At 45.1% G+C, this 26,060-nt stretch overlaps 1 protein-coding gene across 1 annotated transcript in view; it reads right to left on the bottom strand.

The window, feature by feature from the left end:
- The window catches only part of PDXDC1 (pyridoxal dependent decarboxylase domain containing 1), a 57,314-nt gene that overhangs the window by 2,639 nt on the left and 28,615 nt on the right, over positions 1-26,060 (bottom strand). Inside the window, exons 7-21 of the mRNA XM_055409537.2 lie at positions 25,228-25,296; positions 23,593-23,671; positions 19,019-19,103; positions 17,925-17,973; positions 17,682-17,783; positions 16,703-16,828; positions 13,166-13,216; positions 7,766-7,829; positions 6,497-6,585; positions 5,312-5,417; positions 3,233-3,404; positions 2,535-2,653; positions 2,135-2,256; positions 922-1,014; positions 738-834 (exon numbers count right to left, since the gene is read on the bottom strand). Coding sequence (XP_055265512.2) covers positions 738-834; positions 922-1,014; positions 2,135-2,256; positions 2,535-2,653; positions 3,233-3,404; positions 5,312-5,417; positions 6,497-6,585; positions 7,766-7,829; positions 13,166-13,216; positions 16,703-16,828; positions 17,682-17,783; positions 17,925-17,973; positions 19,019-19,103; positions 23,593-23,671; positions 25,228-25,296 — 1,423 coding nt within the window. The remainder of the gene's footprint in view (positions 1-737; positions 835-921; positions 1,015-2,134; positions 2,257-2,534; positions 2,654-3,232; positions 3,405-5,311; positions 5,418-6,496; positions 6,586-7,765; positions 7,830-13,165; positions 13,217-16,702; positions 16,829-17,681; positions 17,784-17,924; positions 17,974-19,018; positions 19,104-23,592; positions 23,672-25,227; positions 25,297-26,060) is intronic.

The raw sequence follows: 26,060 nt of genomic DNA, 5'->3' as shown, positions 1-26,060 counted from the left end.
AGGCCCATCAGCCTGGTTCTCCATGAGCTTCCTGCCGAGGCTCCAGCTCCCCTGAGCCAGCTGCCGGCGGCTGAGCCATGAGTGCTGGCTGAAACACCCCACGGGGTGTTTCAGCCTTGTCCCCTCAGCCATTCTGTGTGCGTGTGAAAGCAGCCAGCCTGCAGGGTGGCCCGAGCATGCCTAAAGAGCCAGGCCCTGGTGGGAAATGTCCTTTAGCAACAAGGAGTGGACGCCTCTTGGCTAAAGGCTGAGGCCTGGCGGGTTCAGAGTCAGATCGTCCCCTGCTGCCCTGTGACCATGTAGTCATCATTTCCTGGGGAAGGGCCCAGGTTTGGGGCGCCTACTCCACTAGCAGAACAGCAACTGGGAATACTCGCTGTTTGAACTAAAGTGGCTACAGACTACAGCCTTTCACTTGCCCTGTGCAAAAGCAGCCCTTGACTAGGGCAAAACACTACTGAGAGCTGCAAAGAATATTAACACTGATCCAAACGGACAGCTGCGTGGGCTTGGACCCCAGGAAGGGGAGTCTGCTGGGGGCACGGGCACCTGCCTCCGTGCTGTTCCAGCCATCAGGACAGAAGAAGGGGATGAGAGTCCCAGGTAGACAAATCTCGCCTCCTCTCAGGTCCTGGCCCAGCACCTGGTGTGAAGCCTGGGACGCAGACACGGCTCCTCATTCCAGGACACCTGGCCAAACACTCCAGATGAAAGAGAGTGGAGGAAGGTAGCCCTACCTGCTGTCAGGTTGAATGTCCTTCCTTTTTGTGATGCTTGTACTGGAGAAAACCAGTTCAGCACGGATCCAACCACGGGGATCTGCCGTAACACCCCCTGCAAAACACAGCTGTTGCTCAAGGCCATCGTCCGGAGGCCAGCTCCCAGCCCGAGTCCAGCCGGGGGCCCAGCCTGGAGCCTCACCTCTTCCAGAAGCCGCTCCTCATTTGCCTTCTGCAGCTGAACCTGAGCTTCCTGGATTCCTTTCCGAACCACTTCTGTCATGTTTTCCAGAAGCTGTAACACAGATCAAGAAAGGCATTATCTATCCAAGCTGCCTGCTGGGGTTCTAGAACTATAAATGCAGCACTGGGGATATTTTTCAAAAGTGTGTTAGTAAATGGTACTTTAACATGTCAGTGTGAAAATATAGCAAAAAATCAAATAGAAGAGATCAAGATGCTAGAGGAGGCCCCGTGTTAGGTGCCATGGTGACTGGCCTCATTTGCCAGGGAAGAGAAAGAACTGCCCCTGTGATCTGAACATCCTACCAAAAGGAAACAGACAAAACAGGGACTTCTCTGGTGGTCCAGTGGTTAAGAATCTGCCTTCCAATGCAGGAGACATGAGTTCCATCCCGGGTCTGGGAATTAAGATCCCACAGGTCTTGGGGCAACTAAACCTGCGTGCCACAACTGGAGAGTCCGCACTGCAGGAGGACCCAGTGCAGGCAGAAGGAAAAAATAAGACACAGTGCTCAACAGTCATGGAAACGGAGGCAGAAGTGATACAGGCGGGGTCAGAAGAAACTTTTAAGATGCCCGCCCACCAACCAAGAAAGTTGGCTCCCAGGCTCCACTTCAAACCCCTTTTCTTCTGCACCCCTCCTACCAAACGTGAGTCACATGACACAGGTGTCCGCCTCCTCGCAGGCCAGCCTAGCGCTGGTCCCTTTTCCCTCCCTTTGAGGGATTGCTAATGACTCACATTTCTGGTGTGGAGAGCGTCCCATAAGCCTGAGAGCCTGGTCCTCTGTGCCAACTGGCCGAGAGCAGCAGGTCTATTATGGGTGGGAAGTTCTGTTACCTGAAGCACCATCGCATCCAGCCCAGGACCAGCTCTGACCAGCTCTCCCCTGGCCTTGCGGGGCAGAGGTGATGTGAACGCATCTTCTTGAACGCGCATTCACCACCTCACTTGCTCATATACATATTTCCCAGGCTGGCTCATGAGTTCACCAAGGGCAGGGACTGCCCTGGTACCTGCTAAACGCCTGACTTCACAGGCGGCCTTTATACACTTGGAGAAAGAATGAATGGATAGACACTGCCGAGGGAAGCTTCTTCCTTGGTGACTTCCAGCCAGTGGCCCAGGGAAAACCCAAAGAAGGAATGAGGCACAGGTTACTCTTACAGACCCTTGAGTTCTCTTCGATTTCTCGGGCTGTGGCTGCGATGGTCTCTACTAGTTCGGAAACATCGATGTCATCACTTGCCACGCCAATGTAAATACAGCTCTTCATGCTTTTATACTCAGGGCCTGTGGGCAGAAACAACAGATCAACTTGGTTCCCAAGTCCGCTGTCACGAGTCAGACACAGGTCATTCCGTGCACACCACGTGGCCAGGCATGGGGCAGCCTCCCCGAGGGGGTGAGGGCATGGATCTACTGCGGATTCGGGACCCAGCAAGGCTGTGGCAGGGGCAGGAAGCTCTCTCATGCTATGAAAAGCTACACCACTTAAGACAGCCCAACTCCCTTTAGGCCAGTTAGAAAACTGCTTCCAAAGTCCACAGCTGACTTATAGGAGTAATTACCCATTTTAAATGTAAGGTCAGATTCCAGTTCATTTAACTTTTTCAGGAGCCCAGCATGGATTTTTTCCCCTTCTGGATCCAATTTCAAACTGTTCTTATCATCATTAGCGTGTTCATACCTATAAACAATATCACATAACAGCACTTCAGTAATCTAAAATAAGTGTCCCTCTAGACACAGGATGACAGGTGGAGTAGAAGCTGCTGGAAGTTACTAAGGGTGTGGAGACACAGGGTAACGGAGTCACTCAGAGGGTCTCAAGAGCAAACCTTAAGAATGTCCCAGGGGACCCCAAGCCTCCAGGTGCAGGAAATGTACAAGGAGGGGCGTGGTCAGGAAGTCCCATCACTCCTAAGAGGAACAGGAGGCTCCCCTCATCCCGAGAGGGGAAAAAGGGACCCAAGACGCCCACTGAGTCAGAGGCTGTAGGGGTGTGCCCCCACCGGGAAGTGGTTCTCTGGGGTGAGTTGTTCTCTGTTCATACGTCAGTGGTGCACTAGTAACTTTCAAGTTGGAGCAGAAAGAACACACAGCAACACCTACTTTGCTGAGTGCGTGCTGTGCCGCTTGCCAGGAGTGCTCTTTTAAATGCCCGGGTCTAGGTGAACTTCATCAGACATGAGTGCTGTGACTACACATATTCATTTTAGATTTCTAAGCTGGTTCACAAAATGATCCGTCCACGGTCTTACCATACCTGACAACTCCTATTCCAGGCCAGTTGGGGTCATCAACGTATAAGAGGCCTGCTGTTGCTGTCACCTCCTGCTTGAACTCCTCTCGCAGCTGCAGTGTACAGGTCAGGACCGGCAGCTTGCTCTGGATGCAGGCTACCAGCTGATCCACATCCTCTCCCCGAGTCCCTAAAACTGGACACACGCACCAAATGTCAGGGAAGCGCTTAAGGAATGGCTGGAAATGAGGGAGCTGTGCTCTCACTTCCACCATCAGAACATAGCAGTTCTCAGTAGAGCCAATCAGTTGCAGCTGAGGAGTGAAAAAGAAGAAAAAACCACTAAACCCAGATACGTGAAGATATGAGATATTTATGGATGTGAAAGTTGGACCATAAAGAAGGCTAAGTGCCAAAGAATTGATGCTTTTGAATTGTGGTGCTGGAGAAGACTCTCAGCGTCCCTTGGCCTGCAAGGAGATCCAACCAGTCCATCCTAAAGGAGATCAGTCCTGGGTGTCCATTGGAAGGTCTGATGTTAAAGCTGAAGCTCTAATACTTTGGCCACCTGATGTGAAGAGATGACTCACTGGAAAAGACCCTGATGCTGGGAAAGATTAAGGGTAAGAAGAGAAGGGGGTGACAGAGGATGAGATGGTTGGATGGCATCACTGACTCAATGGACATGAGTTTGAGCAAACTCTGGGAGATAGTGAAGGACAGGGAAGCCTGGTGTGCTGCAGTTAATGGGGTCACAAAGAGTCGGACACGACTGAACTACAAACCCAGATATGGAAGAAGCAGGTGTTAAAAATTCACATAGCTGATGGCCTAGGTATAGACACATTTTGTTCTTACACAGAAGAGAGCATTAGTCCCTTTGATTTAACACACAGTGAAATCCTACCATAGAAATCAGATTCTTCTTGAAGAAACACTCTGCTTAAGTCAAGTGATAAACACTGTATCAGGTTGGAAACAAGACAACCACACAATTCTCATTCTCTATTAACATGGAGGGAAGAGAGATTTTAGGGGTGGGAGGAGGGGTAGCAGGGCAGGGTGATGATGGTGACAGTACCAAGTCCTTCTAAAGGTCAGAGCCTGAGAGTCTCAGGGTTCAGGGGTCCAAGAGTCTTGGCAACAGCACTGCGCCCTTGCTTCCACTGATTCAAAAGCTTATGTGATCTAAGCCTCAATACGTGCAGCCTGGGGTGTCCACAGTTACTTTTTCCAGTTCCAGAGGCTAAACCTCAGGACCAAAGGCTCCCAGAATGTCCTGAGGCCTCTGGCCACAGTCACGACATGCGGGACAGGTGCCTGCACTTCCCTACTTTGAAGTCTGTGGGAAAATACCTTTCCAAAAATGCCTAAAACACCTCATTAAAAACCATTAAGCATTCTCTCAACATATTTAGATCTCAGAAAAAAGCACAATCAGATTCCTGATGCATCTCTATACAGCTTATTCTTAAGTGCCGACTATGAAATACGCCAAGCACTACCCAAGCCAGTGCCTGTTCACAATCTCACAGTCTGATCTTCACATCCCCACTGTGAGGTGGTGGGGAACAGGTCTGGAGACAGGAAACTTGCTCCAGGTCCCACAGGTATGAAGTGGCTGCGGGGGGACAGGAGCCCCCAGGACTTTCTGTCACAAAAGTCCACGTGCTCTCAGCTCTGCTGCTCTCTAAGAGGTCTACGACAGTGGTCTTGACCTTCACTGGCCTGTTTGGTGCCCAGGCTCCATTCCAAGTACACTCAGTCAACCAGAGTACTGCAGGTGGGGCTGAGCGCTGGGGGCATTCAGAGCTCTGCAGGGATTCTAAAGTCACTCTAGACTGAGAACCACTGAACAGAAAACAAAAGGTCAAAGGACATCAATACACAGGAATTCGAGTGACTTCACAGATCTCTCTTTGTGAGCAGGTACCCCGGAAAGGGGCTTGTCCACCTAAACTCGGCCAAATGAAAAGTAAAAGCCTACCCAAGGAGAGAAGACAGCCTCATAGGGGAAAGCAATCAGTCCACAGCCCGGACTCTGACAACCTGGCACCGGTGCCCTCAGAGTAACACTGAGAGTGCCCCACGGAGACTGCTTACCTGCCGCCGTCATCAGAGGGCTGAACCGCACGCACGTGCCCTCAACCTCCAGATCCATGACCGTGAGGCCGCTCACGGGCACCAGCTGCTTCAGCTGTTCTCCCAGCTGCAGGGAAAAGGGCAGAATGAATGCACTCCGGCAAGGAGGGCGCCTGTGTCTCCTCGTCCACTCAGCCCAGACCCAAGAGGCTCCTGGAGGCGAGTTTCCTTTCATCTGATTTTCTTTGAATACTTATGGCGCCTTCATTGTAAAAATCGTAAATTTTACATTTTTTCTTACGAAAAAAATGTTTGCTGTAGAAAAACCTAGGCAATACAGGTAAACCAAGCCAAACCAAACAAAAACTCACGCACAATACACCACCGAGAAACACCTACTGATTGCTGACATGGTGTAACCCTCCCCCATCTTCTGTGCATGGAGTGTCGCTTCTTCCCTTGCTGTTGTGAAACAGGATACACTACATGCTACGCAGTAAGCTGCATTTTTTCATGCAATTCACAGTGACCATTTCCCTTCTGCCATGAACACACAGCTACACGGTTTATACTGGCTGTTCTGAACTTCACTGCATGGGTGTACCTTATTCACCCAAACACCTAAGTTAGGCATGTCCAATTATTTTTTTTTTTAGGCTACATTTTACGGCATGTAGGATCTTAGCTCCCCATCCAGGGATTGAACCCAGGCCCTGTGCAGTGGAAGCTCTTGAGTCCTAACCACTGGGGGCATGTCCAAGGTTTTGCTAGGGTTGGTACTGCTCTGGTGAACACCTTTACATTCTTTAGAATATTCTTTATACTGAAATCATGCCATGATTTCAGTGTCAAAAGACAGCCAAAGCAAAGTGCCCCTCCACCAAAGGCATGCAGGGGAGGGTTCATGTGCCTTCTGGGATCAGCAGACCTCCACAGTGCCTGTACCATAGGCCATGTTTTGCTTGTCGTCATTCAGCCTTATAGGGCAGGAGAGAAATGGTTCTGTGAAGAACCTGCGGGAACAGTGCTGAGAGGACCTGCTGGAACTCGTGCAGCCTCTGGGGCTGTGGTTTTTGCTTAAGAAGCCCAGGACAAAGCCCCACACTTCACAGGGGCTCCCCTGTGAGTTTCTGTCTTCCTAGAGGTGACCATGCATTATCCCAACCATCCAGATGCAGCAGGAAGGGCACGTGACAGCGTTCTTACCCAGCGGTTCAGGGCATCACAGGAGTGCCTCTCCCGGCCAATGGCTGAGGGGGCTGCGCTGGGCACTGGGATGGCATTAAGTCCTGGATCTGACACAAAACACAGAGGGGGTTTGCCTCCCAGAAACACAGCCAACTACAGCAACCCCCCAACCCGTCTCACTTAGCACCCAATGTGAATCTGAGAGAAAAGTCTCAAATATTATGAAGATCAATACGCTTATATCTATTCACACAAATGTAATTCTTAATTTCATTAAAAAAAATTTTCTCTCAAGGAATTCTGAGCAGAAGTCAAAGCATAAAATTATAAGTCACCAACTAGTCTATAAGCACCGAGCCTTGTGTAGGGGAGTTGGCCCAGCAGCATGTCAGGCCTTACAATGCAACCAGCCTCCTGCGATCAACAGTCGAGGTGCCCGCTCATGCCAGGCACTGTGCTGGGCCTGGGGTTAGGATATGAGGCAGACAAGGTATTTGTCAGGTTGGCCCTTATGTTCTATGGGAGAAACAGCATAAAGAAATGAAATCACCAAATACTGTTGTCAGGGCCTTGAAAGAAGGTGAGGCTCTGAAACGATATGAGGGAGTCGGTCACCTCAGACAGGACAGGCAGGGAAGGCTCCACTAGGGGGTGGGCACTGTGGGCCCGAAGGCGGGCAGGAGCCGGGAGGACGAGGGGGACAGCGGCACCTCAGAGGAGACCAGTCTGACTGAAGCACAGCGAGCAAGAAGAGGAAGGCGGAGGGAAGGGGAGGGCTTGGACTCGCCGGCCGCGTGAGGCCTGGTCCAGAGCCTGGACCTCACCCATCAGGCACAGGAAGACACGCAGGCTACAGGCAGGGGGTGACAGGATGTGGAGAACAGTCTGGGATGGGGTCCATGGCTGTCGGGTGAAACATGAGGGAGCCCTGGACTAAGCAGGGCGCCTTTGGGACATTATTTAGAAACAGAGATTCTTGAATCCGCTTACTGAATCAAAACACTTAGGAAGGAGGGCCCCCAACTCTGTTTTCAAGGGCTCTCTCTCATTCATTCCAGCAGTAGTCCAGGGACTGGTACTTGGAAACCACTGGTTTAATCACAGCAAACTGTCAGTGAAGTGCTAAGACAAACAGGCCTGGAGTTCTTGTGAACCTTATTACATTTTTTGCAATGATGACAAGACTGTAGCAATCAAAATATTTTGTACTACCTAGTTAACTTGAAGTGGTTTAACACTCAAAGTCCTTACACACAGAAAAATAACCCTCATTTAAAAATCACCTACCAGAACCTGGTAGTTCCTGGAAAAATCTGAATACCACCACTGGGGAACTGAGCTCATCTTCCACCTGAAACATGGAATTAAATTATTACCAAGTGACAGTAAATTCCAAACACCTACAAAATCAAACGGCAAGCTTGTAAACGAGGCTGCAGATGTTGCCCTTAATAAGTACATAAAGAGAATTCCCTGGTGGTCCAGTGGTTAGGACTCAGTGCTCCCACTGCCAGGGCCTAGGTTCAATCTCTGATCAGGGAACTAAGATATCACAAGCTGCGCAGCAGGAAAAAAAACAAAACACCCAACAAAGAAAACAAACAAACCAAAAACCACCAACCCCCACCACAAAAAACCACATCAAGTTCAAAGGTTAATTTCAGTCGCTAGAGAAACCAAAATCAAGGGTTTAGTAAAATTCTTAGAAATAATTATAAGCCAGTCCTAAGAATATAATGTCTGACACTGGTACCCTGAGGAGCAGAAGGAAATGTTGATAATTATGGATAAACACGGTTCCAACACAAAAGATCAAGAAAGACGAGAATCAGCGCGGAGAGTCTAAGCTTTCAAGGATCCAGAAGGGAGGCCGCCGCAACCAGGACTGGCTGAGCCTTTTCTGCTCATCCTCTGCTCATCGTGTGAAACCCGCTGAGCGGGAGTGAGTCCTGCTGGCGCGTGCATAACCACAGTCTAGAACTGAGGCTGTGTTTCTCTAAATCATCGAAGCGGCACTGACATTCAGGACGGGCCTCAGACAACCACCTTCACTAACAGATTTCCTAACAGATGAAGACGGCTGCTGCATTAAGACTGCCCAGCCCGAGGTTCGTGTTCTCCACTGAACAAATGTGCAGCTAGCCGTCAGCGTCCCCTCGGGGTCAGGACACAAGAGGGAGTGCCAATGCCCTCAACAGACGGTGGTGTTGGAGAAGTGGGGGCGGGTAGAGGGTGAGGGGCTCTCCAAGCATTCAACAACTCCAGCGCTACAATTCTAGTCTTGAAACCTATTTCCCAAGGCCACACCAGGACATGCTAACTGGGGAGACAGGCCCAAGATCCTCCCCACTAAGCTGTTCAAAGGAACAAACGTGTGTAAGTCCGATTAAGCAACAGGTAGATTTGAATCTGCCAATTATTTATGGAGTCAATTCTTGTGCTTTCATATCTACTATCTCCTTTAACTTCACATAAACAAATAAATCTTTTCAGTTCAGTTCAGTTCAGTTGCTCAGTCGTGTCCGACTCTCCGCAACCCCATGAATCACAGCACGCCAGGCCTCCCTGTCCATCACCAACTCCCGGAGTTCACTCAAACTCATGGCCACAGAGTCGGTGATGCCATCCAGCCATCTCTGTCGTCCCCTTCTCCTCCTGCCCCCAATCCCTCCCAGCATCAGAGTCTTTTCCAGTGAGTCAACTCGTTGCATGAGGTGGCCAAAGAATTGCAGTTTCAGCTTTAGCATCAGTCCTTCCAATGAACACCCAGGATTGATCTCCTTCAGGATGGACTGGTTGGATCTCCTTGCAGTCCAAGGGACTCTCAAGAGTCTTCTCCAACACCACAGTTCAAAAGCATCAATTCTTCAGCGATCAACTTTCTTCACAGTCCAACTCTCACATCCATACATGACCACTGGAAAAACCATAGCCTTGACTAGACGGACCTTGGTTGGCAAAGTAATGTCTCTGCTTTTTAATATACTATCAAGGTTGGTCATAACTTTCCTTCCAAGGAGAGCGTCTTTTAATTTCATGGCTGCAATCAGCATCTGCAGTGATTTTGGAGCCCCCAAAAATAAAGTCTGACACTGTTTCCACTGTTTTTCCATCTATTTCCCATGAAGTGATGGGACCAGATGCCATGATCTTTGTTTTCCGAATGTTGAGCTTCAAGCCAACCTTTTCACTCTCCTCTTTCACTTTCATCAAGAGGCTTTTGAGTTCCTCTTCACTTTCTGCCATAAGGGTGGTGTCATCCAGAGTGGCTTAATACTTATATAGAATGGAGTAAGCATAAAAAGTAAATGGTAACAAAGTGACAAAACTCTACATTGCTATTCTCAGAACACGGTAGAACTTGAGTGCCAACACTGCTATAGTCTTCCGTTTCTTACTTTTTTGAGCCCAGTGGTCTCAATGTCAGTGTGCATAAGAAACTGTCCAGGGCTGGTTCTGGCCACATGGTAAACCAAGCTAATACTGAAGTCATCACTTCTAAATACCTGAAATGCATGATTAAATGTAATCAATAACCAAAAGAAGTTCAAATCATTGTTAGGCTCACAAAAAAGGTGAAAAACGTCACCCACTGATCAGTAAGAAAGCTTAATTCTGCCTAAGGCTCTGCAGAGAGACAAAAAATTCTCTCATGAGAAATGAAAACACCAGGTGTGCTCTGCACCTGTGTGTGACGCCTTCCGTGGGACTCCTAAAGCTGGGAAACCAGGCCAGCGAAAAAAATCTCGCTTGTAACAGAAAAATTATGTAACACAGGAAGCAAGAGTCAGCAGACACAACTGAGGGGACAATCTGTGGCCCCCAAAACTGAGACTGAAACAACCATCGGAAACACATGACGATCACTGTGTTTAAACGGAGAGACAAAGGACCAGAAATCTTTGTTTTAAAAAGATGATTATAAAACAGAATAACTTGATAAAGAACTGAAAAGAATATCGCAGAATCAAAGAGGTCACTGGAAGTAAAAGCGCAGTGAATGGGTTAAACAGCAGATGAGATGCTGCTCAAGAATAAGTGACTGAACTCGAGGATCTGAAGGGAGGCACGAGAAGGCAGCAGAGAGAGAAAGAGATGGAGGCGCCCAAGAAACCGATGGAGGGCGGGATGACAGGTTCAGTGTGCAGCTCGCTGTGTCCTTGAAGGGATGACATATCTGAAAAAAGTAACTTTACAGGATTGAAAAAAAAAAAAAAAGAATCCTCATGTTAAATCAGCACGAGTCCCAAACAGGACTGAAGAAAAAAAACCTCACTTAGATATATCATGGTCAAAGTGGCGGAACACTAAGGACCTAAAACCTTAAAAGGCAGCAGACATAAACATGAAACCACGCTCACTGTCCCACAGAGGCGTTCTGGAATTCTTAGGTGTAACGGTGACAGTGTGAGTTTCCCCTCACAGGCCGACTTTAGAATCCACTCCAAGTGCTTGGTAAGAGTCCAGTAAAACAACAGCCTTATCAGAATGCAATTGCCGAGGAGACTGAACTGGCACCCTGAGAAAGCGGGTCACGAGTGCCACCCCCGGCCCTGGCACTGAAGGTGCTGAGCTGGGGAAGTGGGAAGTGGGTCCGTGTTTCTGCAATGGGAGAGGCTCCTGAAGGGCCCTCCAGATGGGAAGGAAGAAGGTCATGGGTGCTGGGAGAAGGGAGCAGCTATGCAGCAGAGAAGCTTTCTGAGATATACTGGGGTCAAGTCCCGGCTTTGCCACATACTAGTTCTGGGACTCCGGACACACAGCTCATCTGAGCCACAGAAATGGAGTCACTGCTGCTTGAGCCTAGAGGCCTACTGTGAGGATTCACAAGTCAGCACCTATGAAAGCACCAGACACAGGCTGTAGCAAGGAGCAAAAGACAATAAATAATTACTTCCATTGTATGGTGCCTGACGGTCTCCATTCTGCCTTTCCACACACTGGCTGATATGCCCCTCCTAACAAGCCACCAAGGCAGACGAATCCATTCTCCTGTAACTACCCTGAGACAGAGGGTCCACTGGCGGAAGACACAGGCTTTGAGAGTGCGCCCCAGCTCTATGCTGCCTCGCCACTTCCTTATCCTGTCTGTGCCTTAGCTTCCTCCCCAGTAAAAAAAAGGAATAGCCACTGTGTCCAACTCACAGAGTCTGTATTTATTCACACTTGAACACCTATTGTATGCCAGGTACCACATTGGGCGTAGGATATAAAATCATGAACAGATAAAAGTCTTTGACTTTACAAGGCTTCTCCAGACAAAAAGAGACAAGGAACGAGTAGAGCTCACAATTTCAGGCAGTAATAATGATGAAGGAAAACACCCTGAGCAGAGAGTGATGGATGGTGGTGGGTGTTACTCCGGTGGTGTGGGGGCTCAGGGAAAGCCTCTCTGAAGAGGTGATATGTGGGAACTAAGACCTGAAGGATAAGAAGTCGGCAATGAGAAGGATTAAGGGAACAGTGTTTCCAGGTATCGGGAACAGCACGCACATAGGAGATCTGTGACGGCTAAATGAAACAGGCGTGGAGGTGACTGAGTATCACAGCAAGTACATCATAAACAGCAGCTGCAGTGGCGATGGTGACGATGACGGTGGTGGGTCACTAACAAGCCACAATGCCTCATGGTGTCTGCCAGTGACTGTCCCCTCTATTGAGTAAAGCAACCATTGGAAGGAAGGAAGGACAGGGTTATGCCTGGGCTGTATGTGGCCTTACAAAGAAGTCCAAACCAGCTGGCAATTAGTGAGCAACATCAGCTCCTCCTGGTTTGCAGGAGAATGAGGAAGGAGAGGAGTGAGGAGGAGCCCCAGAGGGCTCAGCAAAGGAGCGACAGGAAGTACACAGGCCCAGCACTGCCTGTACCCCACCAGCGTGCTCCTTCCAGTCCATAATTTAGTCTCTCTGTTTGCAATCAACAGTGTCCAACCAACACACCTTCACCGACAGCTGAGCTCACAGGCCTGGGAGGTTAACAGAATGAGTCAGTGTCATGGGGCCCCCGTGGCACAGCTGAAATTGGAACCCACGTCTCCTGACTTACACTGATCCTCTGCTTCTCCGGTGGGGCCACTGTCCCCTTCCAAGCTAGGAGTGGAGTCACCTCAGGTCAAGTACTCAGAAGGTGGTGAGGGGAGCAGCCCCTGATCAGGCGCTTAAACCGAACCACGTACTGAAGTGGACACAAACTGCACTCGCTTGAACCCCAAATAAACCCAAACGCTAGTTTTAAAGTTAACTATATCGTGTAGAATTGTCAAAGAAACGCCCCTTCATGCAAATACTCTCTGGGATCAGAGGGCTTCACAAAGAGTGGCCCAAAGCACTCAGAGACAAAACGATTTTCCACTTGAGGACGATGGGTGTTCTAAAAATCCCTGGACAGGAGAAATCAATGGTGCTTGTTACATCTTTGTGCAATTTTAAATTTTAATGGAATAAAAACTGTGAATGGATTATTTGAAAAGCACTGTAGGTGTTCAAACAGAGTATGGGGCAAATTTCTAGGCTTTCCGCTAACTGCAGAATTCAGTCATCAGGACATGTATGACTTTCCCAAAGAATGGTGGTTAACTGGAGCTGCCACAATTCCATGGACATGCATCAAATCTGGAGAAAATCATGCTAAGTTACTGAAGGTAAAAGTTACTAACTTTAAGAAACAGATCAAATTATATACTATACCAAGATTTTGATGTGGTTCACTTTCTTCAAACTTTCTTGCAATCGTTGACTCTGCAAATGACAAAAACAGTTTCATGTAATTTCATATTAAGAAGTAGTTTTCATAAGGGTCTTTGCAAGTCTGCAAATAAGGATCTTGGGCAGATAAAGCCATCTGTGATTTGAGAGATTTCTAAATGTGGCTGCCAATTTTTGCATTTCAACATCTGCAAATATTCCCCAATATGCCAGTTACAATTACATTTAGTGATTCCAGAAAAGCTTTTGCTAATTAGATATAAATGAATTTGGCATGTTAGCAACATACAGGTCATTCATTCACTTAAAAAAAATACTGAGTGCAAGGCAAGAAAAACAAAATTAAACAAGCAGACTACATCAGATTAAAAAGCTTCTGCACAGCAAAGGAAGTCATCAACAAATGAAAGGGCAGCCTATGGAACAGGAGAAAATATTTGCAAGTCATTTATTTAATAAGTTGTTAAAATCCAAAGTATATGAAGAACTCATACAACTCAATAGCAAAAACCCAAACAATCCAATTAAAAAATGGGCAGAAGATCTGAATAGACATTTTTCCAGACAACAGGCACATGGAAAGATGCTAATCATCATCATGGAACATCGCTAATCATCAGGGATATGCCAATTAAAACCACAACGAGATGTCACCGCACACCTGGGAGAATGGCTGTCATCAAAGAGACAAGAAATGACAAGTGTTCACAAGAATGTGGAGAAAAAGGAACCCTTGTGCACCCTTGGTTGGAATGTAAGTTGGTGCAGCCACTGTGGAAAACATGGAGCTTCCACAAAAAATTAAAAATAGAACCACCATGTGATCCAGCAATTCCACATGGGTTATCTGCACTGAAGAACAGGAAAATACTAATTTGACAAGGTATGTTCACTTCAGCATTATTTACAATAGCCAAGATACGAAAACAACCTAAGTGTCCATCAAAGGATGAATGAGTTAAGATGTTAGGTCATATAATAATATACACACACAATGGAAAATAATCAACCATAAAAAAAGAATAAAATCTTGTCATTTGCAACAACATGGGTGGATCTTAGGGCTTCCCAGCTGGTGCTAGTGATAAAGGAGCCACCTGCTAATGCAGGAGACAAAGGCAAGGGTTCAGTCCCCGAGTCAGAAAGATCCCCTGGAGGAGGGCATGGCAACCCACTGCCGAATTCTTGCCTGGAGAATTCCTATGGACAGAGAAGCCTGAAGGGCTCCATAGGGTCACAAAGAGTCAGACACAGCTGAGCGTCTTAGCATGCACACATGGGTGGGCCTTAAGGGCATTACTCCAAGTGAAATAATTCAAACAAAGACAAATACCATATGATCTCACATGTGAAATCTAAAACAAAACAAAACTGATAGTTACAGAGAAGACTGGTCTCTGCTAGAGGTGGCAGCTGGGGGAGGTCAGTGAAGGGACTCAAAAGGTAAAAAGTACAAACTTGCAATTATTAAAAAATAAGTCATGGGGAATACAGTCAATATTACTGGAGTAATTTTTTTTTTTTTTGGCCATGCTGAGTGGCATGCAGGATCTTAGTTCCCTGACCAGGGATTGAAAACTGAGGCCCCTGCAGTGGAAGCGCAGAATCTTAACCACCAGACCGCCAGGGAAGTCCTGGAAACTAATTCTTAATATGCTATCACTGGACCTTATATTCTGGGGGAGCTGCAGAGACCAAATGAGAGCCTGCATCCATGGTGCCCTATGGTGCCGCATAGTGCTTGGTACTGAGTGTAAACATTCTGGAACTGCTTCCCATGAAGACGAAGAGAAAAAGGAAGAGAAAGAGGAGGAGGACACTGATTTTTGCTCTCTGGGAAAGTGAAGCCCGGTGTGGACTACAAGGCAGGACGGGACATGGGAGACCACACCAGCTAAACCTCTGTGGGCTTTGCACATGTGCATTTAGCAGCGCGAGTCAGCAGCGGAGGCCAGTCCTCAGGAGGGTGTGCGATCCACTGTGGCGTCTTCTGGCAGGTAGATGCCAGAGTGCAGGGACCTCAAGTGTCTGGTGGCTAATGTCATCATTATGCTCTTGTACTCTGTAAACCAAAGGGAGCTGAACACCTCTCCCTGGAGTGCTCCAACCTTCCCCAAACTAAGTTACCATGGCAATGAAGGCTTCTCCTTCCGAAGAACCAAACCTCAAGATGAGAGCCAAGAGCCCCACGAGAACATGTTTTTAAAAATGTGCTTCTGTAAACATAATGAGCATGAATCTTAATATTACTTAATGTAAAAATGAAACCCCGTAATTTAGAATGCTTATATTTCATTAGAAACTCATGTTAAAATATCCTATTATAAAAAAAAAATATCCTATTATAACAGGATCCCTATTACAGTAATATGAAAATACTATTTTTTTTTAAATATAAAAATGACACAAGGATGTATGAATTCCAGTAATATATTTAAAACAAAGATTTATTTTTTCTTGTTTTTGGCTGTACCCATGCAGCATGCAGGATCCTAGCTCCTCAACCAGGGAAAACAAAGATTTATTTTTAAAACTATCTGCATACCTTACCCGGAGAAGGCACTGGCAAGCCACTCCAGTACTCTTGCCTAGAAAATCCCATGGATGGAGGAGCCTGGTAGGCTGAGTCCATGGGGTCACTCAGTCGGACACGACTGAGAGACCTCACTTTCACTTTTCACTTTCACGCATTGGAGAAGGAAATGGCAACCCACTCTGGTGTTCTTGCCTGGAGAATCCCAGGGACAGGGGAGCCTGGTGGGCTGCCGTCTTTGGGGTCGCACAGAGTCGGACACGACTGAAACGACTTAGCAGCAGCAGCAGCAGCAGCATACCTTACCATATGATTAGGCCCTACTGTGAGAGCGTTACATGTACAAATTCACGAAGTCCTCATGACAATCTTTCACTACATCATCACCTCTATTTTACAGGTGGGAAATCAGAGGGACAGAAAGGTGACATCATGCTGTAGACTTAGAACTCAGCTCTCAAAAACTGCGTACATAAGGCATTTTTTGTTTTCTGAACTACAACAGAATTATATAGCTTTCACAATTAGAACACCTCAAGCAGAGAATTAGAATTGTCCCTAAAGCCTTGCAATTTGGGAGCCCAAGCCAGTGGGTGTTAAAAATATCCATGCCAGCCTTACTCCCCCCAGCCATCATATTCTTTTACCCTCAAGAGTCGGTTGGTCAAGTGGAACGCTTATCCCGGCCTCCATATCCTCCTCCACTCCTTGGCTGTCACCGTGACTTCTTTTCTCCCCCATGCTGACACCGGCATTTTCATTTTAATCTGATTTCATTTGGACACAAATGCTGGGACAGCCCCAGCAGTCTCTCCCAGAACTTTGAACAAGAAACCTATATATGTAGGGCAATTAGTCTGCTTGCTTATGAGAAGGGAAATCCAGACAGTGAGGTATTGAAGGCAGGGTAAATCAGTGAAGGATTTTTCTGTCTGTTTCTGCCATGGAGTATCTGTGACTTGTGCGAACTTCAGGTTTCCACTCACCAGTTGACAGGCATGCTTGATCCTCTCCACAATCCCATCGAGTCCCAAGTACTGTAAAGACAACCACAGTGGCAGGGCCCGGAGCTTGTCTGCTGGCTTATTTGATGTAAGACCGGAAACTAAAGTCTAAACAAGTCAATATGGGTTTATCACTTAAAGCCAATGAAATCACGTAGCAGAACTAACCACTTTCCATTGACTATGCACTCGGTTTGTGCCAGATGCTATGCTTGGCTTGCATTCTACTTGATCATCAAGCAACTGCATGAGCAAAGTATTCTAGGCAGCTTGGCTCAGAGACCTTGCTTTTTCCAAGGGTTCGTGGCTAACATGTGGCAAAGCCGGGATAAGAATACAGACAGGTTCATCCCAGAGCTGGAGCTCTTAGCCATTCAAGAGGTAACCCCTTCCAAGGCTGTTCTGAGCACCCTCAAATACTCGGCCAGAAACACATGAGCAAGGCTTAACTGTTTAAGAATCACTGAAAACTTATTTCGCAGTTGCCTATCACTAATTGGTTCACTAACAAGAACCATCACTACGCTTTTAAGAACTACATCATTTTATAACTTTTTAGACAATGTGGAGGATCAGGAGCCTTAAAATAATCTTAATTATTAATTCCACTGTGGGAATCCAGTCTAAGCAGTAATTTGAAACACGAGTGATGCTCATTATTTCAGTAACAAAAATCTGAAAGCAGCCTAAAAGTTCATAAATGGAGGATGATTGTGGCACTTAAATGATGGAATATTATACAGTGATAAAAGTTTTTCATACACATGGGAAAGTATGGGGAGAATAAATAGAAAAAAAAATATGGCATAGTTTCCCTTATGCAAAAAAAAAATTTTTTTTAATGAAAAATCACAGATGTAGCATTAAGGAAAAGATATACTTTTTCCTTTTTCTGTATTTTGCCCCCAGACTCAATGATTACTAGCCACTCCCTACTCCCTCCCAGTGAGAGGAAGTTTACCAAGGCAGGATCGTCATGCTTATAGAGGGTCACGGCTGGAACAGCTGGCAAACCCAGCCACGGGCCCGGAGTCAGCGTCATGCTGTCACACTTGGTTGCGGCCTACCACAGAGAGAACAACTTCCTGTTAGACTCTCAGGATCCAGTCAACCCAACACCCTCTTCCATTCATAAAACCATCAGGGATTAAGTGATTTTAAATTCCTTCTTAAAAACACAGTATCGAGTAAATCAACAACATACCAGCACTGAAGAGGAGACATAACCTAGAGCCAAGGTTGCCAGATTCACACTGGAAGAAAAAACACAGACCTGAGAGCTAATTATTTACCGCTGCTTATTCGCTAAGTACGTACTTATCCCCTCAAAAAGGAAAAACAAAACAGGGCTGTGCTGTTCGACAATGACATTTACATGTCTTTCAGCTGTGTTGGTAGCATTTGCAACAGCAACATAAAGTGTGGTACATATATTATACAAATTTCAGGAAAATCCTTTTTAATTAAAATGTTTCGGGGGATGGCTTCTACTTATCTAGTGTAATAAGTGTCTTACTTTCTATCTTGGTAGGTATTATATCCAAGTCATCACACTTCCCAGAGGGACAATAAGCACCGCACTGTGTATGCATGACGTGCTGGAAGTGGACCCCCAGGGCTGCCCCACATCCTCCCTGCCTTTTGTCTTTGCAGCACTCCAGCGGCTTTCTGGGAATCCACCCCCACCTCCTCTGTGAGACCTCAGCCTCGAAATCACCTAAACTATCAGAGAATCACATTTCCCTGGCCACAGCGACTGGCTCAGCATGACTCCTGGCAGGATTTCTGACCCTCTGGACGCAAAGTTGGAAAGGTGGCTAGAGTTGCTGCAGCTACTCTGCACCAGAACAGGAAAGGCTATCTACCTCCAGATGGAGCCACCACGGAGGAAGTTCAGCCAAGTGACTTGGCTTACATGGTGCCTACTGCCGATCCTAACACTGGTCTGAGTTATGGGAGCCAATAAGATCTCTTTATTATCTGCAACCCAAAGAGTCCTTGGGCTTCCCTGGTGGCTCAGCTGGTAAAGAATCTGCCTGCCAGGTAGGAGACCTGGGTTCAATCCCTGGGTTGGGAAGATCCCCTGGAGAAGGGAACAGCTACCCACTAGAGTATTCTGGCCTGGAGAATTCCATGGGCTGTATAGACCATGGGATCGCAAAGAGTCGAACATGATTGAGTGACTTGCACCTTCACTTTCACTTCACCAAAGAGTCCTTGGAGATAAACATGACAGCAGAGTGAGCTCTTCCCAGGCACTCTGCAGGCCCACCATGGAAGCAACCCCCCGCAACTCACCCCTCCACGTGGAGCCAGATGCCGTATTGCTCACAGAGCTCTTTCAGACGCCCAATCTTATCTGTGTGCCCCACTGCTGCAGTTCCTAGGATAAAACACACACAAAGGACACAAATACTTTCTGAGTCTTTACAGCAGGATTAAAGCTTCTATACACATTCTCTCCCCTTGAGAGAAGTAATATATCTGTTGTGTTGAGATTTGCCTTGTAAACTGGCTTAAAATCAACCACTGAAAGTTGATTACTCAAGGATTATTCAAGTTTTGAAAAATAAAAAATCAAGCTTGCTGTCAATTTAAATCCTCTCTCTATATGTCTATATACACTGATTTTCTACGTACTTGATCTATTTCAGAATATATTCAAGCTTCCCACCAAGACTGTGGGTGTGTCAATTTATACCAGTATTCTACCAACTTTTCCTTTATATATTTCAAAGTTATATTCATAAGCATTTATACATATTGTACCTCTGAGTACATGCCATGAATTATTACTATGAAGTCTATTTTATCTCATAGCAACCCTGCTATAGTACTTTTGTTCTGTCAGCATTTGCCCAAGGTGTGTGTGTGTTCAGTCGTCGTATCTGATTCTTTGTGACCCAAAGGACTATAGCCTGCCAGGCTCCTCTCTGTTCATGGAATTTTCCAGGCAAGAATACTGGAGTGGGTTGCCATTTCCGACTCCAGGGCATCTTCCCAACTCAGGGATTGAACACTCGTCTCTTGTGTCTCCTGCATTGGCTGGCAGATTCTTTACTGCTACACCACCTGGAAAGCCCTTGCCCGAGATACTTCTTACTTTTTGTCACTTTCTGGGTTATTTTTATTTAGATGTGTCCTCTATAAAAAATAGATGGAGACCTCAGTTCGATCCCTGGGTTGGGAAGATCCTCTGGAGAAGGGAACGGCAACCAAATCCAGTATTCTTGCCTGGAGAATTTCATGGACAGAGGAGACTGGCAGGCTACAGTCCATAGGGTCGCAAAGAGTTGGACATGACAGAGCAACTTTCACTTTCTTTCACTTTCTATACAAAATAATATGAATTTTTTTAACCCAATATAAGGGGTTCTTTGTTTAAATTTAGAAAGCATTCTGAAGTCAGTTTAAACACATTACACACGTTGACCCACCCCCTTGGTGACATTTTACATGGCAGGCTTTGCTGGGAAGACCCTCCTCACAGAACATGAGTAAAATGAAGAGTCGGCATTCTCCCAACCATCCTAAATTTCCGGTTAGTAGAAGCCACCTAGTAAGACTTCAGATCTTCACCAACTGCTTCAATGAACACAACTAAGACAAGTGCTTCTCTTGCAGGGGCTATGCCAGGGCAAAGGTGAAAACTCCACCTCCCAAACCCAAACCCATCTCAAATTTAAAAAAAAATCTTAAATGACACATTTAGTTTAGCCAGAACAAGATCAAAGGCCAAGGCATGGGCTGGGTCACATGAGCCAGCAAAACATAAAAGCACCATGCTGCGTTTAAGCAACTGGAGGCCACATTCACATTCTCTTCATCTTATGGCATCGTCAGCTGGCTCACCACTGGGATGCTGAATCTGGAGAAGGCAACGTGGTCACACTGGTAAGTCACTCAACCACATGTAAACTGAAGCCCCTTCCATTTGTTAAGTGATTGATAGCACATTGGTTCTATTTAAATATATATACACTAAATCAGGCAGAAGACACAGTTTTTCTGGTGGCAACAAGGTGGATGGATGCTTTTTCTGTTAATTATTGTTTTTAAATAATCAACTTTACTGACTGAAGTATAATTTATGTACAATAAAATCCACTCATTTATGTGCGTGCTGCGTGCTTAGTTGCTTCAGTCGATTCAATGAATTTTGACAAACGTATAAGGCGTGTAACCTGCATCACCCCAAAATTTCCATCCCCCCTGAAGTTTCACTCTTCTTTCCACTCCTCGGTGGCCCCAGACAACTGTGATCTGTTTTCTTTGCTGTCGTTTTATCTTCTTAGAATTTCATATAAATGGATCATACACTATGTAACTTCTTTTATGTCTGGATTTTGGCACTTAATTAGCACGCTTCTGAAATTCATCCATGCTGATATGTGTATCAGTAGTTATTTTTATTTACTGCTTAGTAGCCCGTGATTTGTTTATCCTACAATTTATTCATTCACCAGGAGAGGGGGATCTGGGCTGTTTTCAGGTAAAAACATTGCGTCTCTACAGCAGCCTGAGCGTGTCAGTTACTCTGCATTCTCACTGGTGTCTGGTGCTGTATTTTTTATATTCTCCATTCTAACAGATGTATAGTAGTAGCTCATTGTGGTTTTACTTTGCATTTCTCTAATGACTAATGATGTTAAGCATTTTTTCGGTGCTTATACATTCATGTATCTCTTTGGTGAAGTGTCTACTCAAATCTTGTTCACTTTAAACATGGTATTATTTATATCTGTAATACTGAATTATGAAAGCTCCTTGTATATTTTGGATAGAGTCCTTTGTCAGGAAAATGTTTTGCCAATATTTTCTCCTACATTACTTGCCTTTCCATTTTTTTCAACATGGTCTTTTGGATAGCAAAAGCTTTTTTTTTTTCCTTTGTTAAATTATAGTTGACTTACAATGTTGTATTAGTTTCAGGTATTGTTGTCGTTCAGGCGCTAAGTCACGTCCGACTCTTTTGTGACCCTATGGACTGTAGCCCGCCAGGTTCCTCTGTCCATGGGATTGTCCAGGCAAGAATACTGGAGTGGGTTGCCATTTCCTTCTCGAGGGGATCTTCCTGACCCAGGGATCAAACCTGTCTCCTGCTTGGCATTCTTTGCCACTCAGTCACCTGAGAGCAAAGTCATTTTTTTTCAGATTCTTCCATTAAGGTTATTACAAGATATTGAATATAGTTCCCTGGGCAGCAAAGCTTTTAATTTTTGATAAAGCCCAATTTATGGTTCTGCCTTTTGTGTCCCTAGAAATCTGTCCTCAGTCAAGGTCATAAAGATCTTCTATATATTCTTCTAGAAATTTTACTGCTTTGGCTTTTATGTTCAGGCTTATGAACTATTTACCATTAACATCTGCATGTAGAGTGAGGTATAGATTGAGGTTCAAGCTTTCCTATATTGATATCCAACTGTTCCGAAACTACTGATGAAAAAAGACTCTCCTTTTCCTTTTAAATTACCTTTGGCATCTTTGTAAAAAAAAACCTAAGTGACCATATTTCTATGGATGAGTCTATTTCTGAACTCTGTTTTCTTCGGTTAAGCTCATACTCTAGCTGCAGCTGTATAGTAACTCTAAAAGTCAGACAAGGTAGGTCTTCCAATGCTGTTCTTTATCACAATGATTTTCACTCATCTTAGACCACTTTATGTCCATATAAATTTTAGAATCAGCTTATCCATTTCTGTCAACAAGGAGATCCAACCGGTCCACCCTAAAGGAAATCAGTCCTGAATATTCATTGGAAGGACTGATGCTGAAGCTGAAACTCCAATACTTTGGCCACCTGATGTGAAGAACTGACTCATCTGAAAAGACTCTGATGCTGGGAAAGATTGAAGATGGGAGGAGAAGGAGACAACAGAGGATGAGATGGTTGGATGGCATCACTGACTCAATGGACATGAGTTTGAGTAAGCTCCAGGAGTTGGTGATAGACGGAAGCCTGGCGTACTGCAGTTCATGGGGTTGCAAAGAGTTGGACACGACTGAGCAACTGAACTGAATTGATCCATTTCTATAAGAAATTGGAAGTCTGCTAAGATTTTGATATGGAGTGAGTTGAATAATAGATTAATAATAATAATCTATTAATAATAATAGATTAATTTGGGAGAGATCTGACTTAATAATATCAAGTCATTCAACCCATGTTTATGGCACACTGTTCCATTTATTTGGGTCTTCTTGAATTTCTCTCAGCAACATTTTATAGTTTTCAGTGTATACATCTTGCATTATTTGTTACATTTATCCATGAAGGGTTTTTTGATGCTATTATGAATGGCCTTTACAATTCAATTTCAATTATTCATTGCAACCTGGATAGATTTGATTATTAGTTCCAATGGCAGTTCTTTGCGGTTTCCCTAGGACTTTCTATCTTACAAGCATGCCATCTGTAAATAAAGACAGTTTATTTTTCCTCTCTAATCTGTCATGTAACTATTTTTGTCATGTCATGTATGTCATGTAATTATTTTTCTTGCCTTACCGCACTGTCCAGAGCTTCAAGTACAATGCTGAATACAATTTGGTGAACACAGCAGAAAGCGGTAGTTGACTTGCATTCTCAAATGTGGAGATTTAAGTGTGACATTTAAAAATTCAATTTAGAAAGGAGCACATGATGGAGTAGAAAAGCACTTACATCCTAAATGAAAAAGTATATACACACAAGCAAGAACTCCCAAAACAAACCAACATTTTACTATTACAATTCTCACCATGGTACTGATACCATCTACCTCACATTCTTAAGACTTGATCTCTTTTAGGCTAAGTACCAATCTTCTTTTTTTTTTTCAATCCTCTATCTTGTATGTCCAAAATGGAAGTTTCAGGTTCATGACACCTACCAGCATTTGCAACAAGAAGCAAGGGCAGTTTTCCTCGTTCTATGTCATCTTTAATCAGTTTCTCCAGGAAGGCAACATCCTGGGATTGAAAGACAAACGACAAAAACATGAGACAACCAACATCAAAGCTATACAAGGAAAAACGATAACTTCTGAATGAAGCAGATGCTCTCAAAAGTTATCAATTCTTTTCTAGACAATTTTCCTTTTTATCCCTCTAATTATAGGTGGAAAAACAAAATCATTTTACTTGAAGATTAACTAGAAAACTCAGCTAAAGGAGATTAAAGTTAGAAACTCCATACACAAAACCAACATCTACTTTAAAACATTTATGATTAAAAAATTCTCTTAAACTGGTCCCCTTGCTGCCACAAAAACAGTAAAAAATTTATCTCTAATGCTATGCCAACAAAGGTCCTATCTAGTCAAAGCTATGGTTTTTCCAGTAGTCGTGTATGGATGTGAGAGTTGGACCATGAAGAAAGCTGAGCGCCGAAGAACTGATGCTTTTGAACTGTGGTGTTGGAGAAGACTCTTTTTTTTTTTTTTGCAACTCTTCCCCCGCCCCCCACAACTTTTTATTTTCTTTCCTGCAGTCTTGGTTGCAGCATGTGGTATTTTTTTTTAGCTGCAGCATGTGGGATCTAGTTCCCTGACCAGGGATTGAACCCAGGCCACCTGCATTGGAAACATGAAGTCTTAGCCACTGGACCACCAGGGAAGTCCCCTGGAGAAGACTCTTGAGAGTCCCTTGGACTGCAAGGAGATCAAACCAGTTAATCCTAAAGGAAATCAGTCCTGAATATTCATTGGGAGGACTGATGCTGAAACTGAAACTCCAATACTTTAGCCATCTGATGCAAAGAACTGACTCATTGGAAATGAACCTGATGTTGGGAAAGACTGAAGGTGGGAGAAGGGGACGACAGAGGATGAGATGGTTGGATGGCATCACCGACTCGACGGACGTGAGTCTGAGCACGCTCTGGGAGCTGGTGATGGACAGGGAGGCCTGGCGTGCTGCGGCCCACGGGGTCGCAAAGCGTCGGACACGACTACGACTGAGTGACTGAACTGCTATTCGATGATGTATGTAAACCTGAAAACCTAGCTACCTTGAAAAGGAGATGGAGAATCCTAAAACCCATCCCTTCTGCTTCTGACTTCAGTATGGAAAGCCTTACCACTTGTATGTTTGAAAATAAGCAGAATCCAATCCCAAGGATTATGATAAACAACCTTACTTTCAAAATCTGCCCATTCATAAATCCGGGTAACAGTGATAACCATTTGAAAGGATGAGCTTTAGAAGGAATTTCTGATGCTTAATCGAACTCCATGTTTCTACTTAAAGCAGGTGATACAGTGATTATAAGACTCCTTAAGAGCCAGGTGCTGCTCACCTTTACGCCAGTCAACCTGTATGGACATTCAAACCTGGAAGCACATATTAGGCAATGGGAAGATCTAATCAATCCATGAATAAGCTAATAATTATCTGGGGGCCAGTGAACAGAGCCACAATTGAAAGGAAGATACAGTTTCAAAACACAATTCTTTCTTATTTTATAAACTTACCATCAGAGCTTACCACTATATTTTACCACTATAAACTTTACCATCAGAGCTTACCATCTGATGCTGGGATCCAAATACAGTGTTACAGGGCACCCGACACAAGCAGGGAAAGGGCAAGCCAAGCTGAAGGAAGAAACATGCAATTTCACAAGAAGGATCTTTGTCTCCATCCCCTTACGTCCCCAAAAGACTGTGTTTCTAAGTCACAATTATTCTTTTAAAACAATCATTCCCTTAGGAACACTTAATATTGTAAATGTATAGATGTTAAAGTACATATAGAGAGTCAAGCCAAAAAAATCAACTGGTGGCAAGGGGTGGGGTGGTAAATTTCCAGGAGCTGTCTTCTAAGAGGATACAGACAATGTAAAATTTTCTAAATGCATCAACTGAATGATTAACTATCAACTCATCTTCTAAATGAGTACCTAATCTTTGCTGTATTTTAGAATATGCCAAAGAACAAAAAACTTTTCGAAATGGAGAAACAAGCTGAGCCTTTAGCATTTTGGGGGGTAATTTAGGATCTTCCCTCCAAGGATTAGTGGTAAGTAACACCACCTAAAGGTATTCAATCCTGGGTGTTCATTGGAAGGACTGATGCTAAAGCTGAAACTGCAATACTTTGGCCACCTCATGTGACGAGTTGACTCACTGGAAAAGACTCTGATGCTGGGAAAGGTTGGGGGCGGGAAGAGACGGGGACGACAGAGAATGAGATGGCTGGATGGCATCGCTGACTCGATGGACATGAGTTTGAGTGAACTCCAGGAGTTGGTGATGGACAGGGAGGCCTGGTGTGCTGTGATTCATGGGGTCGCAGAGAGTCAGACACGACTGAGCGACTGAACTGAACTGAAAGGTATTCGAAGAATAAAACATATTTA

The sequence above is a fragment of the Moschus berezovskii genome, chromosome 27 (genome assembly GCF_049115385.1).
Source record: "Moschus berezovskii isolate FMDL1 chromosome 27, NW_MosBer_1.0, whole genome shotgun sequence".
Taxonomy (NCBI): Eukaryota; Metazoa; Chordata; class Mammalia; order Artiodactyla; family Moschidae; genus Moschus; species Moschus berezovskii.
Note: the sequence above shows the minus strand (reverse complement) of the source record. Positions and strands in the feature narration are given on the sequence as shown.